Here is a 13584-nt window from a genome sequence, read left to right as displayed (position 1 = left end):
GTCCAGAACAAGAGAGTTTATTATCCCGGCAAACCCACAAGGGTTTCTTTAGAATGGAGAAACGCCTCATTTGCTGCAACCGGTGGATTTTTGTCCATTTTGAAAACCTGTACCAAGACCAACACTGCACCCACGTAATCCCTGAAAAGCCCATAGGGAACCGCTGAAAGGTATCCCATCCCAACAATGACTTAGCCATATTTAATTATGGTTTTGTAAAGTATAAATGTGGGGGGGGGGAAGTTGAATAGCAGGACTGACACAAAGTGGCAGGGTTTAATGGGTTTAAAACGTTTTTATACCATTAGCTGCATATTTACCTGTCATATATAGTAAAACTGAGTTCAGACTGGATTACATGTCATTCATAGAACTGCATTGGAAAACAGCGTTATAGTTCTTTTTCACACTGTGTGCTAAGTGTGCCCTATTTTAGGTTGTTAACTAAATTTCTTTCTTTTTTTTTTAAATGCTTGTTTAACATGGAGCCCGCACCTAAACAGCCCAAAGCTAAATAAGCTCACGGTGGCAGCTCCTCGTGGAAGCCTGGAAGTTTCGGGAAGAGCAGAAAGCTAACCGGGAGCTGAAGTTAGCGGGGACGGTAAGCTTCCTCTGCTACGTCTGAGCTCCAGCAGCAGCAGCACCTCCTCCGGAGCTCACAGCCCCTGGCTGTGAGCGTCACACGTGAATTAATTAACGGTAAATTAATGAAACGAACACGACATTTTTCTCTCTTTCCCTGTCTTCCAGACTTTTTACATTTTTGGTTAATTTTGAGAGAGTATAAGCTGAAGTAGACGACAGATGTTTGCCGTCACTTCTGTTGAATTTCGGCAAAAGTAAGGAGTCGAAGTTTTTGCCTTTTTCTTTTTTTCTTTTAAAGGAAAGATTGAAAACGCACATTTCCCCCTCTCATTCGTTTGTTCGGTCCCAGCCTGAAAACTTCATCAGCGTTAATTGTCGCACGTTGCTTCTTTCGCGCAGCGGGTGAGATAATAACCGTGGATCCAAGTGGGGAGGAATTTAGAAAATCAAGTTCTCACTGCTGTGGCTCTGTAGGAGCAGTTTACACAAATGACACTTTTACAGGAAAAAAGGAGCCCTCAGGCTGTGTTTATATTGCTTTATCTCAACTATGAGTGTTGCAGTATGAGTATTACACTATTAAAAATCAGGTCAAAATATGCGCAATGAATAGTTGTGGAGGGGGGCTTTGCTTGCCTTGAGAATGAGAGGGGTGCATTCTCCTCATTCCTCTTGCTGTTATGTATACACAGACAGATTATCTCGTGTGAGCAAATCCTCATACTGACTCTCCTTCCCGTGCTCTCTGTTCCAGAACAGCCATGCTGCCCAGGCTCCCTTTCTGTCTCCTAATTTCTCTGCCAGTTCTCCTGGTGCAAGGGAGCATCAATAATTCATCCAAGAAGAGTGCCGATGCCCCGGCCGGTCCAGTATCTCGTCCGCCGCCACTGCCTCCTCCACCTCAGGGTGACCCGAGCTGGACCCTAGGTCTGCGGCTCTACCAGGCCCTCCGCTCCGACTCGAGCTCCGTAAATGTCATCTTCTCTCCTCTGCTGGTGGCCTCCTCTCTCGGAGCACTGGGGGAAGCTTCAGTCGGTAACACCTCCAGCCAGGTCCGAGGTATCCTCAACCCACCGTCCCCCGACAAGGCGGGGACGCAGGTTCCCGAACGTCTTGCCGAGGCGTTGAAGAGCTTCAGTGAAGCCAACGGAACCAGCTTTCACCTGCACGCATCCTCAGCTGTGTTTTCCAAGCAGGTCTCTCCAGTCGACCAGGCCTTTGTGAAGCAGAGTCAGGCTAGGTTCAGAGTGCAGCATCAGAATCTGGGGAAAGGAGACTCCAAGGCTGACCTGAAGCAGCTTCAGGACTGGGCTAAGGCCGGCCTTAGTGGACTGGAAGGCGCTCCTTTGGAGGCCGAAATCAAGGCCAGGGCTGGAGCTTTGATCCTGGCGAATGCAGTGCGTTTAAAAGGTGTGTAGAAACAACATTATTGTAAATTAAATTAGTGCAGGGTTACTGAAATATTAGATAACAGTGAGCATCCAATTTTGCTTTTAAAACTGTGGGAGCGAAAAAGCTTGATGTCTTTTCCCGTTTTAGATGAGAGTATGGCGTGCGCCATTTTTAGTGATCACACAGCACAGACAGTCCGCACAAGTCTTTGCTCGCTCTGTGGCGCGTGCCAGCAATCCCACCTGTGTGCACCCTGCATCTCCATGGGTGTGTGTGCGCGTGCATGCGTTGGACTCCAGCTGGTGGACACAGCAGATAAAGGATGATTCTGGGGTCTATCACTGAGAGCTTATTCATCTTCCATTGGGGGGTGATGTGTCATCTTAAATAATTGAGTAACAAGTGTCCAGACTCTCTCTCCCTCGATGTCATGCCTAACATCTGTGCTCGGAGCGCTCCAAGTCTGCGGCGGCACAGCTTGGCTCGGCTCTGCTCTTTGTGACAGGCTGCAGTGGTGGAAAGCAGTCAATATTTCTGCACGGACGCAGTCGGTTAGAAGCTCCATCTGTGATTTAACAGTTGCATCCCAAAAACATATCCATCTAAATCCTTATCTGAGGTTCATTATGGCACGCTAAATGTGCCAATAAATATCGCATTTTATTTTCGAGGGTCGGCAATATTTGTTCATCCGCACTTATCATGAGTCAAGGAAATGACTTATTTTCCTTTTTCTCATTTCTTTTCCTTTTTTTGTGTGATTGTGGAATTGAATCTACCATCTCCTCCTTCGTGTCTCAGAGCACAGCCAACATTTTGAATGCCCGCTGACGTAGATTCTCATTTTTTTTTGTTTGCGGTCTCCACAAAAGATGATGATGATGATGTGTTAAATATATCCTTCTGTCTCGCTTGTTCCTTTTTTTTGCAGCGTTGGTCTCTGTTTTTGTGCTTTTGTCACTCTCTATCACATGTCTAATCTACCCCTGTCTCCTCTCCCTCTCCTTCCCACATGTCTCCTGTTCACATCCTCCTTATCGGTGTCTATCTGCCTCTGTTCCTTCTCCTTCCTCCTGCAGGTACTGCTTTTTTTTTTCTTTTTATTAGGTAGAAAAAAATAGAAGGCAAGGCTCCTGAAGTGAAAACAGGGTTCTGGCAAAGATAGACAACCCTTCATAAATAACACTCCCTGACAGACTATACATTGATAAGCAATTTAATTAATTCTCTTTGTTTGATGTTTTTTGACTTCATTACAAAATTAGTTTTGTTTTTTGTTTTTTTCTGCGAGCCCACCCTCATTGGTTGGTTCATTAATTTCGTGGAGCAAATATACAAATTAGATTATGCAGCAGATTGCAGCTACAAATTAGATTACGGAAAATTGGATTCCTTTAGTTTTGATTTATAATTTTCAGCGTGGTCGATAGTTTGCTCCTTTCTCAAACCAGCAGCTCCTGCTTTTGTTCCAACTTTTGTTTTTTTCGTTATGTTTGGGATTCCAAGGACTTAAAGCAGTTGATGATGTGTTATTAATGGGATGTTTTCAGAGGTCTCGGGTGTTATTTTATTTTAGATGGCACTGAGTAGGCATCTCCATCCGTCCCCCCCCCCCTCCCCGCTTTTGTTTGTTTCCCTTCTCCCTCCCTTCAGTTAATTATTGAAGGAAGAATTTAAAAAAAAAAGGAAAAAAGCTCTTTGCTGTCGCTCCTCCCTCGGTCTGTACAGAGCTTTCAAAGAAAAGGAAGGCCAGGGCCAATTAGTAGCGGAACATGTTTATAGCGGAGAGATGCGAAAAGCAAAGAGGGCCAAAGAGAGGGGGGGAGAAAGAAAGGGTAAAATTAAATGAATAAAAAGGGGAGATTTCTGGGTGGAAAGGGGCAGAAGAAAAGCAAAGAGATGGGAGTGATTGGAGGAAACTGAGAAAAGTAAAGCGGGAGAGGTTGGCCTGCTGAGAGTGAAAGAGATGGACTGTCATGGTGGAGGGGATTGTAAAAGGGTCTGCCTTTGGGAGTTCCAGTCCACTCTGGTTAATTAATTCATGCTTTGTTTTGCTTTAGACAAACACCAGTGACAGCAGAGGAAAATAATACTGGGAAAAAAACAGTGGAGTGAAACTTATACAAGATAATGCGACAGCACTGGGGGACTGAAAAAGGAGAGGCGGCACATGAAGCCCCAGCTTATTTAAACTCTAATAACAGCTTCTGAAACAGCACAACTGCACGCCATCACGAGTCGATGAGGGAAGAGACCGAGCCGCGAGCCCGCATCGATTCTCCACTGGGTTACGCTTTAAGTTAACAGGACGACTCGGTAGCTGTGTGAGCGCCGCGCAGTCGTCTCGCTGTTTGTTGCTGACAGCTATTAAAAGGTTCAGGTTTAAAGCCGTCGCTCTGCTGCTGCTGTGCAGGTCTGTTTGGAGGTCAGCAGGTCATTAACCCCCCCCGTGCTTGTTTTTACACGTGTGTACCGTGGAGAAAATTGTTCATCGTCGTGACATCATTTCAACAACACGGTTGCCGCTTCAGGTAACCTTCAGCCGGCCGCTTTGGAATTCCAAAGCGTGTTTCCCAGGAAGCGGACTGAATGCCTGTGATGTGTGCTAGCATGCCCGGGAGGGACAATCACACGTCTTTTCTGCTGCGATTTGTGTTTGGCTGCGCTCCATTCGAGTCTGGTTGGCTTTTGGAGATGCCACCCATGGTGTTGAAACAATTAGTCAGGCAGCTATTAATAAAAAAAAAAAGAATAAGTGTGGAATTTAATAATAAGTTAAACAGTTTAAAGAAACTCCAAATGTAGACAAAGTGTAACGAGGCCTAACAGTGTGTGAAAACAGTCTTCCTCGTCTCTGTAACTTTCTAGTCTGGAGATAAATGGAGCCAAACATCTTTGAGGTTTACCATAATGGTGTTTGTTGCTTTTATGATTATTTACTTATTTTACTTTTCCAGAATAAGTTTCAGCCAACCAACTCTGTGATCCTCATACATAAGTGAGTCGGTGTTTCTTTGTAACACTTTGGTAATGAAGTGAGTGTTTTTTTTTTTGTTTTGTTTTCTTGTGATTAGAGAAGAGATTTGCAGATAATGGACTTTAAACCAGTGGATGAATAGATGATGGCTGAATATGTCTTGTGTATATAAGTGTTCCCTACCAGTGAGGTAACGCAGTGACGATGCTATGTTGCTTATCTGGCTTCATCTTGGTTAATTTGTTAGCTTTTCCGCTACACTTTAGTACCAAACAGCACTGTTATTTTGACCTGCTGCTGGTGAAAAGGTGAGAGGCTCACTAAGGTCTTTAGAATAGAAGATAATTGTTGACGGTGTTGATATTTCTGTAAGGAAAAAGTAATTTCTCCAAAATGGGCAGCAGATGCTGAAATACTCAACATGTGATTTCTTATTTTTATTACACACGTATATCTAAACCCATGTTCTAAGTTCAAATGCTTTTACTGGAACAGACTGATGTTGATGGTTGACATGTAGCTGTAACACAGCCTGTTACAGACTGCTGAGACCATATCATGTAAAATGCACTGATAAATCTGTACATCTGGCACTTTGGCAGTTTTGCTGATCGTTTTAGTGAGCAGATTGGCGTCCTTGTGAATTGTGGGATAGCACTACCTGTTTCAGCCGCCACCGTGTCAGGCAGCTGGAGTTGATGTCACCGTATTTAAGGACGGTGACGTGTCAGGATGTCAACCAGTTAAGCTTAACTGGCAAAGGTGCATCTACAGACTGTATGATCAGAAACCAGAGTGCAGGCTTATTGGTTGGGTGTGTTAGTCACATGTAACTGTAGTTTGTTTTTGTCAAATACACATATCTGCAAGTTTCTTGGGAAAATGAGAACAAAATTGCACAAAATTGAGCAGAAGCAGTTTCCTTGTGTCTTGTTTTGTTAGTGAAACCCAGTACAGTGTATACTTATCTTAGCAGTGTGGAGGAGTGTTTTGACTAAATCAGGCTGAGCATGAGTTATTTTCCCCTGTCATCTGTCTTCACAACTTATGGCATGTGAGGTATATCTTTTTGTCTTAAGGTAAATTATGGGGCACTGTGTCTTGTATTGATCTCTCCTTAAAGTTCCTGTGCTTGTAGGTGTCACCTTGTGCTCTGAGAACTTGGTCTGTTTTTCTTCAGAGGAATTAAAAACAGCGCAGACAAAAGACGAGTCTGTGCACAGTTCTTAATAGAGGTGCTTAATAATAAAAACCAAGCAATCAGTCTGCAGGCTTTCACATTGCCAATTGAGGCATTTCATAGTTTTTGGCCTCCTTGAACCTTAGCTTTGTGTGACGAGAGCGCTGACCTTTTCAAATGATTTATCGATAATGAGAATCATCATTAGTTATAGCCCTAGCCGGCCTCAGGTGTCATTCACAAAGAGCGCGATGGGTACAAGTCATAATCTGCCGACCTCTACGCCCCATCCAATGTCCCCTGCCCTATTGAATGGACCAGCAGCTTTCAGAGTGTGTTGTGACGTTATTACAACGGTAATTCCTCCACTCTTAGCTCCTCTTAAATTGACAGCTGTCAGGAGGTTAGCAGGGCCAAGTGGGGATGTGTTGAACATTGAATAGGGGTCAGTAGCCTTAAGGTCTTCATAACTGCTGCAGTACAGCACTCTGCCTCAGCAGCTTTCAGGAGGGTATACATTTTTTTAATGGGCAGTACACACAGATGATTCATGAGCAGTGCCAGCCAGTGTCGCTGTATATGTGTTTTATGAACATGGCATTGTTTAACCTATTGTTCACTTTTTCTCCCGTTTCATTGATTTTGTTTTTATCCTCTCCCTCCCCATGCAGTCCATCTATATGAAGCATGCTGTATTTAAAACTGCTTTTTCTTTCTCTTTGCTCAGGGCTGTGGGAGAGAGATTTCAGCGAGGAAAGCACAGATCGTCGTACCTTCCTGGGAAAGAAATACACCAAAGTGGTGATGATGCACAGAGCAGGTAAAAAAAAATAATAATAAAAAGCTGTACGCAGTCTGTCACTGCTCTATTCCTGCCAGGGAATAAATGCAGCGAGAAGGAATCCAGCTCTAAAAGGGACGTGAATATTTGTGAGGTCCAATATGCCTCGCTCTAATTTATCAGTGTGTCCCTAATGATTTATTTAGCACATTTTCCATATTTTATGCATTGTCTTAAAACAGCAACAAGGCAGGGTGAGTTTCTTCTAGGATAACAGTTAAGAGACGTAGACCGGATGTATATTTCTTTTAATCTCATAATGTCACTTTCAACTCACGAGTGAGAATTGTGTTACGGCTGGCTTGTTGTCGGCCTGTCGCAGCTTGCATTTCCTTTATGTATGAAGCGAAACTAACTCCAGCATTCCCTCTGCGAGTTCACTCGGTGATAGAGGGAGGTGGCGCCGAACGACTGCAGCGACACGGCTGAAAGTGCAGCTCTGAACCAACTTCCAAGAGAACTTCTGCATTAAACTACTGCTAAAAAAGAAAACGTTACTTCACAGCACTGCCCTTGACTCTCTGATCTTTGCTCAACTCTTTGCCTGCCCCCTGCTGTCCCCCTGCTACAGGTTTGTACCGCTTTCATGAAGACACTGACAACATGGTGCAAGTTCTAGAGGCGCCTCTGTGGGGAGGCAGGGCCAGCGTCGTGCTCCTGCTGCCCTTTCATGTCGAAAATCTGGCTAAGTTGGAAAAGCTGCTGACCCTGGAGCTGCTGTCCAAGTGGCTGGAGAAGGCCAGTGTAACCAGTGTGGCCATCTCTCTGCCCAAGGCAAACATCACTAGCACGCTCAGTCTGCAGGTTAGTTCAGCAAAGTTTGTTTTAGTACAGTGGCATAAAAAGATTCTTGCTGTGAGTCAGGTCCTTTAAATTCAGCTCATACTGCCTTTCATTGTCATATAAGTCTCAAACGGGTCCTGCTAATGCAGTATGGCATAAGTATGGCTCTGAAGTGCTTAAATAGAAGGTTGAGTTAATCTTACTTCTTGGAAACGCATGTAGGAGTCCTGGTTACACCTTGTACTGTTTCCATGTGTTAAAGAGACATCAGTAGGCTTGGATAGTTTTTTTCCCTTATTTTCCTAATATTTCACAACTGTATTTTTATGCATTACTTGTGTTTTGTTTATTTTATTCATTATTTAAAAAAACCTCATAATTAAAGCTGTTGTCGAGTGATGTCATCGTTGCTATGGATTGTTAATTACCGTTGGCTACCGAGGTAGCAAGGCTTGAAGTAGGAAGAATGACATCCTGTGTCATTATAACCGGGCAGTGTTTTGATCTAGAAAATGAACAGCCGAGACAGGAAATGCCGACTGGAGCTGTGTGTAACCACATACAATACAAGCATGTTGATGTTAACCTACAAGAAAAGAAGGCTGCTGATGCTGCCGCTGCTAATATTAGTCATTTTTAGGTCTGGTAGTTTTGCTAATGTTAACTGGTTACAAAGTTAGGAGCTAGAACCCTCCAACCTCCGTCCATAGATTGTTGCTGAAGGAATCTGTGGCCCTGCTGTAATGGACACTAATGCATTGAGGGGGTGAATGAAGAAGATGTGCTGATGATGATTAGTGAACTGGCATTTTCAAGTGTTACGTTCTTTAGACAGGGGCGCCACCAAGGAGGATGCCTGTCCTACGTTGGTAATAATTAAAAAAAGGTAAAGGTAAAGCTGGTGCCAATCCCTGGATAGATCACTGTTTTTGATGTGCCAGCCCAGTATATTTAGAGGCCACCCCTATGAAAGTAATTCTGGAGGCACCGCTGTCTTTAGGTATAACTTTGCCCAAATTTCTTGGGTCACAATCTCCTCTAGCTTCTATGGTCACGATGCTGTTTTCCTTTTTTATTCTTTTTTCTTTCTTTTTTTGCATTTATACGCAGACCAGTAGACCAAGTTGTTTTTTAAGTAAGTTTAAAGTGCGGTGAAGTGGGAGCTGTGCAGCTGTTTCAAACCCTAGTTGAATTTGACAGAGTGGATCCCTGCGTGCAGCTTCAGTTCTAGTTTCTTCTTCCATTCATTCCCTGTATCTGCGCACTGCATCATTTTTCACTCCACCTGATACGCTTTCTCATTTCACCCAGCAATGCAGTCATCATTCTCATTGTTTCTTTGCCTGCTTTATCCTTCTCTGGATTTTCCGCATCTCTTCATTATTCCCTGCCTCTGTCTTGGCCGGCTGCTTTTCCTGTCTTGCACTCTTCTTATCTGTCTACCCTTTTCTCACACATATTGGCACCCCCTCCCACCCCATCCTTTGGTCTTCCTGCTCTTCCTCTATGCTGTGTCGTGTTTCTCGCTTCTATTTTCCTTCTTTTACTTTCTCCTTCCATTCGTAACGTGACCACTGTGTCTTACTTAGTTTTGTGCCTCCTTCTTCGACTGCTTTTGTTTATTCTTTTTTAGTACTGGCTGTAATTGAAGCCTCAGTGCAGACGTTGGCTAAGGTGAGTTCAAATGTCAGTCCTTTCCACTATTCTCTTCTCACTCTTGAGGTGAAGGGTGCCCAGGTGTATCAAACCTGGGCACCCAAACCTTCCTGCTCGGAGGCTAAGAGGGGCCTGAAGATGACCATGACCTGTACCTCCTCTGTGGGGTCCCGGTGCCTCCCACAGGCCTTATTTTGCAAGAGCACAAAGGTTATGCCACAGCCCAGCTGGTAATGTGGATCTCTGCTCCTGCTACTCCCAGGGCCAGCAGGTAGCTGGTCTGAGGTACTGAGAAGTGAATAGGACAGCCAAGCGGACAGAAAGCAGCTTAGTGGCAGCTGATGCTAATGTGAGTGCATTAGGGTTGTTAAGGTTCATCCAGGCCAAACTGGAGGCTGCTGACTGGGAGGCTTGAGAGTTGTCGGGCTGGTGGAAGAGCACGTATTTTACCAGGCCGAGAGGTGTCTAACAGGGACACAGAAACATACAAGCTGCTAGAATCACACGGGCCTTTCACCTTCAGGAAATTCCTGCTGAGGGGGTGAAAGTGGAAGGAAAGTTTTCTGGTCAGGTTTATGGAATTGACATTAGTTGCAGTCACAGTTCTATAGGTTAACTTTAATACTTTTCACTTCTCTTTGTGAAATACTGTTCTTCCATGTGATGTTCCACGTGGCATCTTGTAATTATAAAAAAATCAAACTCAGATTTTCCTTTGTGGCTCCAAGTAAACTGTTGAAAAAACAAATAGAGGAACATGGCTGAGATTGCTAATTCCAAGTATCTTGAGCAAAGCACAGGAAGTAGCCTGTGACAAACAGCCAGTTTAATTGTGCTCTGTTATTACTAATACTACGTTGTTGTTATTATTATTGACAACTGATGGAGCCTTTCAAAGAAGAAGTTTGCCATTGAAACCAGAACAGCTATGCTGAGCGCTGGCTCAGAATGACAGGCTGCTACAAGAATCTTTGCACCTTTGCAAGAGATGTAGGATAAAGGAATTTCCTAACAGAGATCTAGGTATGCATGCAGCAAAGCAAGAATAAGGAGAGTAAAGAAAGGAATGGCATTTAAGATCCTTGATAGCCATTAAAATGTTCCTAGATTTAGCTCAGTAGTGGATTTCTAGCATCGGTAACATCGGTTTATGGAGTTTACTCTCAAGTGGCCGTTAGAGGAACTGCAGCTTCTGGCACCATTTTTTCTGGAGGTTGCTTTTTTTACCATTTCAAACTTTTATTACTTAAATTATTTTTTTCTTCATTCCTCTTGCATCTTTTCAGTGACTTGTTCTACTTTGAAAAATTGCTTAGTCTTCAATCTGACTACACCCAGAGACCAGTTGATAACACAACAGTTGTGGATGAGCTAGAGAGAAGTAGTAACGGGGGGAGGTTAGTTTAACCTGACAGAAGCAGAAGCATCCCAGTAAAACCCATTTCCCCAGGGCAGTGGACACCGACTGCAACCTTTGCCGACGTCCTATCCATATGTATGCTGTAACCTCATCATGGACTGATGAAATCCACTTTGCCCTCGTTTTACTTTAGCAAACATCTCTGTAGAGCTGTGCTACCATGTTATTCTGCTAGCTGCGCCCCGGAGAACAAGCTTTTGACATTAACATTGTCAGGAGACTCTCGGGAGGAGGATGTAATCTAGAACTAAAGCTTGAAATGGCTTCTGACACGCCTATGACTTTGCCAGAGAAAGAGCAGAAAGCATCCTGTTGCACAGACCCTCCTTTGTCTCTCCGAGGCAGTTTTACGGACAGAAAAAACAGAAAACAGAAAACCTTTAATCGTCTTAAATAACTAAAAGTAGCTGTACAGTGTTCTCATTATGCAACCTAATTATGGGTGAGCACGTTTTGGCCCCGTTTGACTCGTGATGAGTTGTCTTCCTCCGTTTGCTCTCTCAAGAAAAATAAGCGCATTTGAGAAATCATTGCGAAAGGACTCAAGCTCCAAACAAAACCCTCTACCCACTCTGATCTCATTGCGTCTGTCTTCCCAAACCCCTCTGGCCAGCGACAGTTCCGTGTCTTCACTGACAATCATTTTTCCAATTGCGTTAATGCTGTTTACCACTTTGTCTGTCAGTGCCACGGATGGCCATGGAATCCTTAGATTAGAGGGCAGCATTTGGAAAAAACGATGATCTTAGCTGTGTGTGTGTGTGTGTGTGTGTGTGTGTGTGTGTGTGTGTCTAAGACTTTCATCTTGTGTGCGTAGCAAATGAGCACAAACAAAATCGCACACCTCTGACTCATGTTGAGCGGATTTGCCACATCCAAAGGCATCGTTCGCTCCTTCACCCCAGTCCTCCCCGTCGTATCAGTCACAGGGATCTAAATCCTTTTTGTAGGTCAAACATGTGCCTCTTGTAAACCATCGCTAAGCGACTGAACCTTGGCTCCGCTGACCTAAATGGGAGTGACACTTAGGGCAGGGCGATATGACCAAAAATATTTATCACGATATACATTTGAAAATTCGCGATAACGATATAACTGACGATATAATTGACACTAGACAAAATACTTTACAACTCCACAACTTTATTAGTGCAAAAAAAAAAACATCAATGTATTTTCACTTAAACAAGCAGCTGTTTTTTATGTGCGTTAAAGTTATATAAAACTTTAACAGTGCAAATGCAAATTCCTTGCTGACAGTTTAACCAAAAGGCATTTCCAATGGAAATTGGCCGACATATCCTCAGTAGGGATGGGTACCGGTGTCGGTTCTGACATAAACGGTAGTAACCAGACCGAAAAGCAGCGCACATTTCGGTGCTTTTTTTTCCTGAGCTGTGATACACTTCTAGCCAATCATTTTACGTTTCCGAGGATAGTAGGCGGGGCCAGGTACGTACGTTCTGTTAGAGCAGAGCTACAGATTAAAAATGTCCAAGGCGAAGCGGTCAAAAGTCTGGCTGTACTTCACAGCAAAAGATGCAAACTCAGCAGCCTGCAACAAGTGCTTTAAGCTGATACTGTGATACTGTCAAAGGAGGTAACACCAAGAATCCGATGAAACACCTGGCGACGCATAGCGTTTTTTTTAAAAGCCGAGAAATGCGCCGTATTTGATAGCTTGCTGCGAGACCTCACACCGTGCACATCTACTGCGGGTGTGGTGCCTGTTATCGGACCCGGAGCAACATCCCCCAAAAACCCGAAGAATAGAGTCCTGGCCCCTAGCCCTGCCAGTGTAGCAGAAATGATGAGGATGATGATGCAGCAGCAGCCGTTCTTCTCTGCGTGAGTAGCTTCATGTTGTTCGTGTGTAATTTACGTTGAGTAGGCTAACCACGTTATTACATTAATGCATGTAAGGTGAACTAGCAAACATCATCATAGCTACATGCAGCTGTCCTCTTGTTTGATGGCAGATACTCCCTTCACCCTGGCCAAAAAGGCTAAAATGACCAAAGAAAAAGTGGGAAACAGTTAAACATGAGAGGGTTTAAGTTTGTGTTTTTTCCATTGTTTAAGCTGCTTCCAGCCAAGAGTGATGCCATATATGCCACATAGCTGCAGAAAAGGCTAACATTGTTATCTTTTTACAAAAAAAACCAGCTGAACATGAGAGGTTTTTGGACAAAGTTTGTGTTCTCCATTCTTTAAGCACCGGTTTGAGCACCGTTTCAAAAGTACCGATTTGGCACCGGTATCAGATAAAACCTAAACGATACCCATCCCTAATCCTCAGCATAACGATGTATAATATCCACAAAACTTAAAGAGGTTATACACACACAATACGGTAATACTATGTTGAAGCACAGTACGTATCACTCCGCGAGGCTCCTGCCTACAATAGCCGCAACGCTCCGACAATCCATCAAGCGGTGCGGGTTCGTAGCTTAGCAAAGTCGTACTAAAACATTTGACCGATTTTCGAGCACCGTGTACATAAAATCGTTTCGAGGTCAGTAAACACAACCAGAATTCATACATAAGGCACACGGGGTTATAAGGGACACTGTCGAGTTTCAGAAAAATCAAAGGATTGATTTTAAGTGTGCCGTATTTTCCAAAAAACATGGTAATAATGACGGCCCGCTAGCATGCTCTACCAAAAATAGTGCTTTGTTGTGTGTCTGATGGACGAAAGCTAAACCGGTTCCACCACTGAAGTTGCAGCATTTTTACAAACTGAT

The 13584-nt window shown here is 43.8% G+C and overlaps 1 protein-coding gene across 1 annotated transcript in view; it reads left to right on the top strand.

Annotated features, from left to right (window-relative positions):
• Positions 1-674: 674 nt before the first annotated feature.
• The window catches only part of serpinh2 (serine (or cysteine) peptidase inhibitor, clade H, member 2), a 23797-nt gene continuing 10887 nt past the window's right edge, over positions 675-13584 (top strand). The window contains exons 1-4 of the mRNA XM_085452797.1: positions 675-699; positions 1340-1995; positions 6862-6954; positions 7547-7779. Coding sequence (XP_085308923.1) covers positions 1347-1995; positions 6862-6954; positions 7547-7779 — 975 coding nt within the window. The 5' untranslated portion in view covers positions 675-699; positions 1340-1346. The remainder of the gene's footprint in view (positions 700-1339; positions 1996-6861; positions 6955-7546; positions 7780-13584) is intronic.

Source organism: Copadichromis virginalis, linkage group LG3, assembly GCF_057382275.1.
Source record: "Copadichromis virginalis isolate Kocher_CV1m ecotype Utaka linkage group LG3, C_Virginalis_male_GT1.1, whole genome shotgun sequence".
Lineage (NCBI taxonomy): Eukaryota > Metazoa > Chordata > Actinopteri > Cichliformes > Cichlidae > Copadichromis > Copadichromis virginalis.
This window is presented reverse-complemented; position numbering and strand designations above follow the sequence as displayed.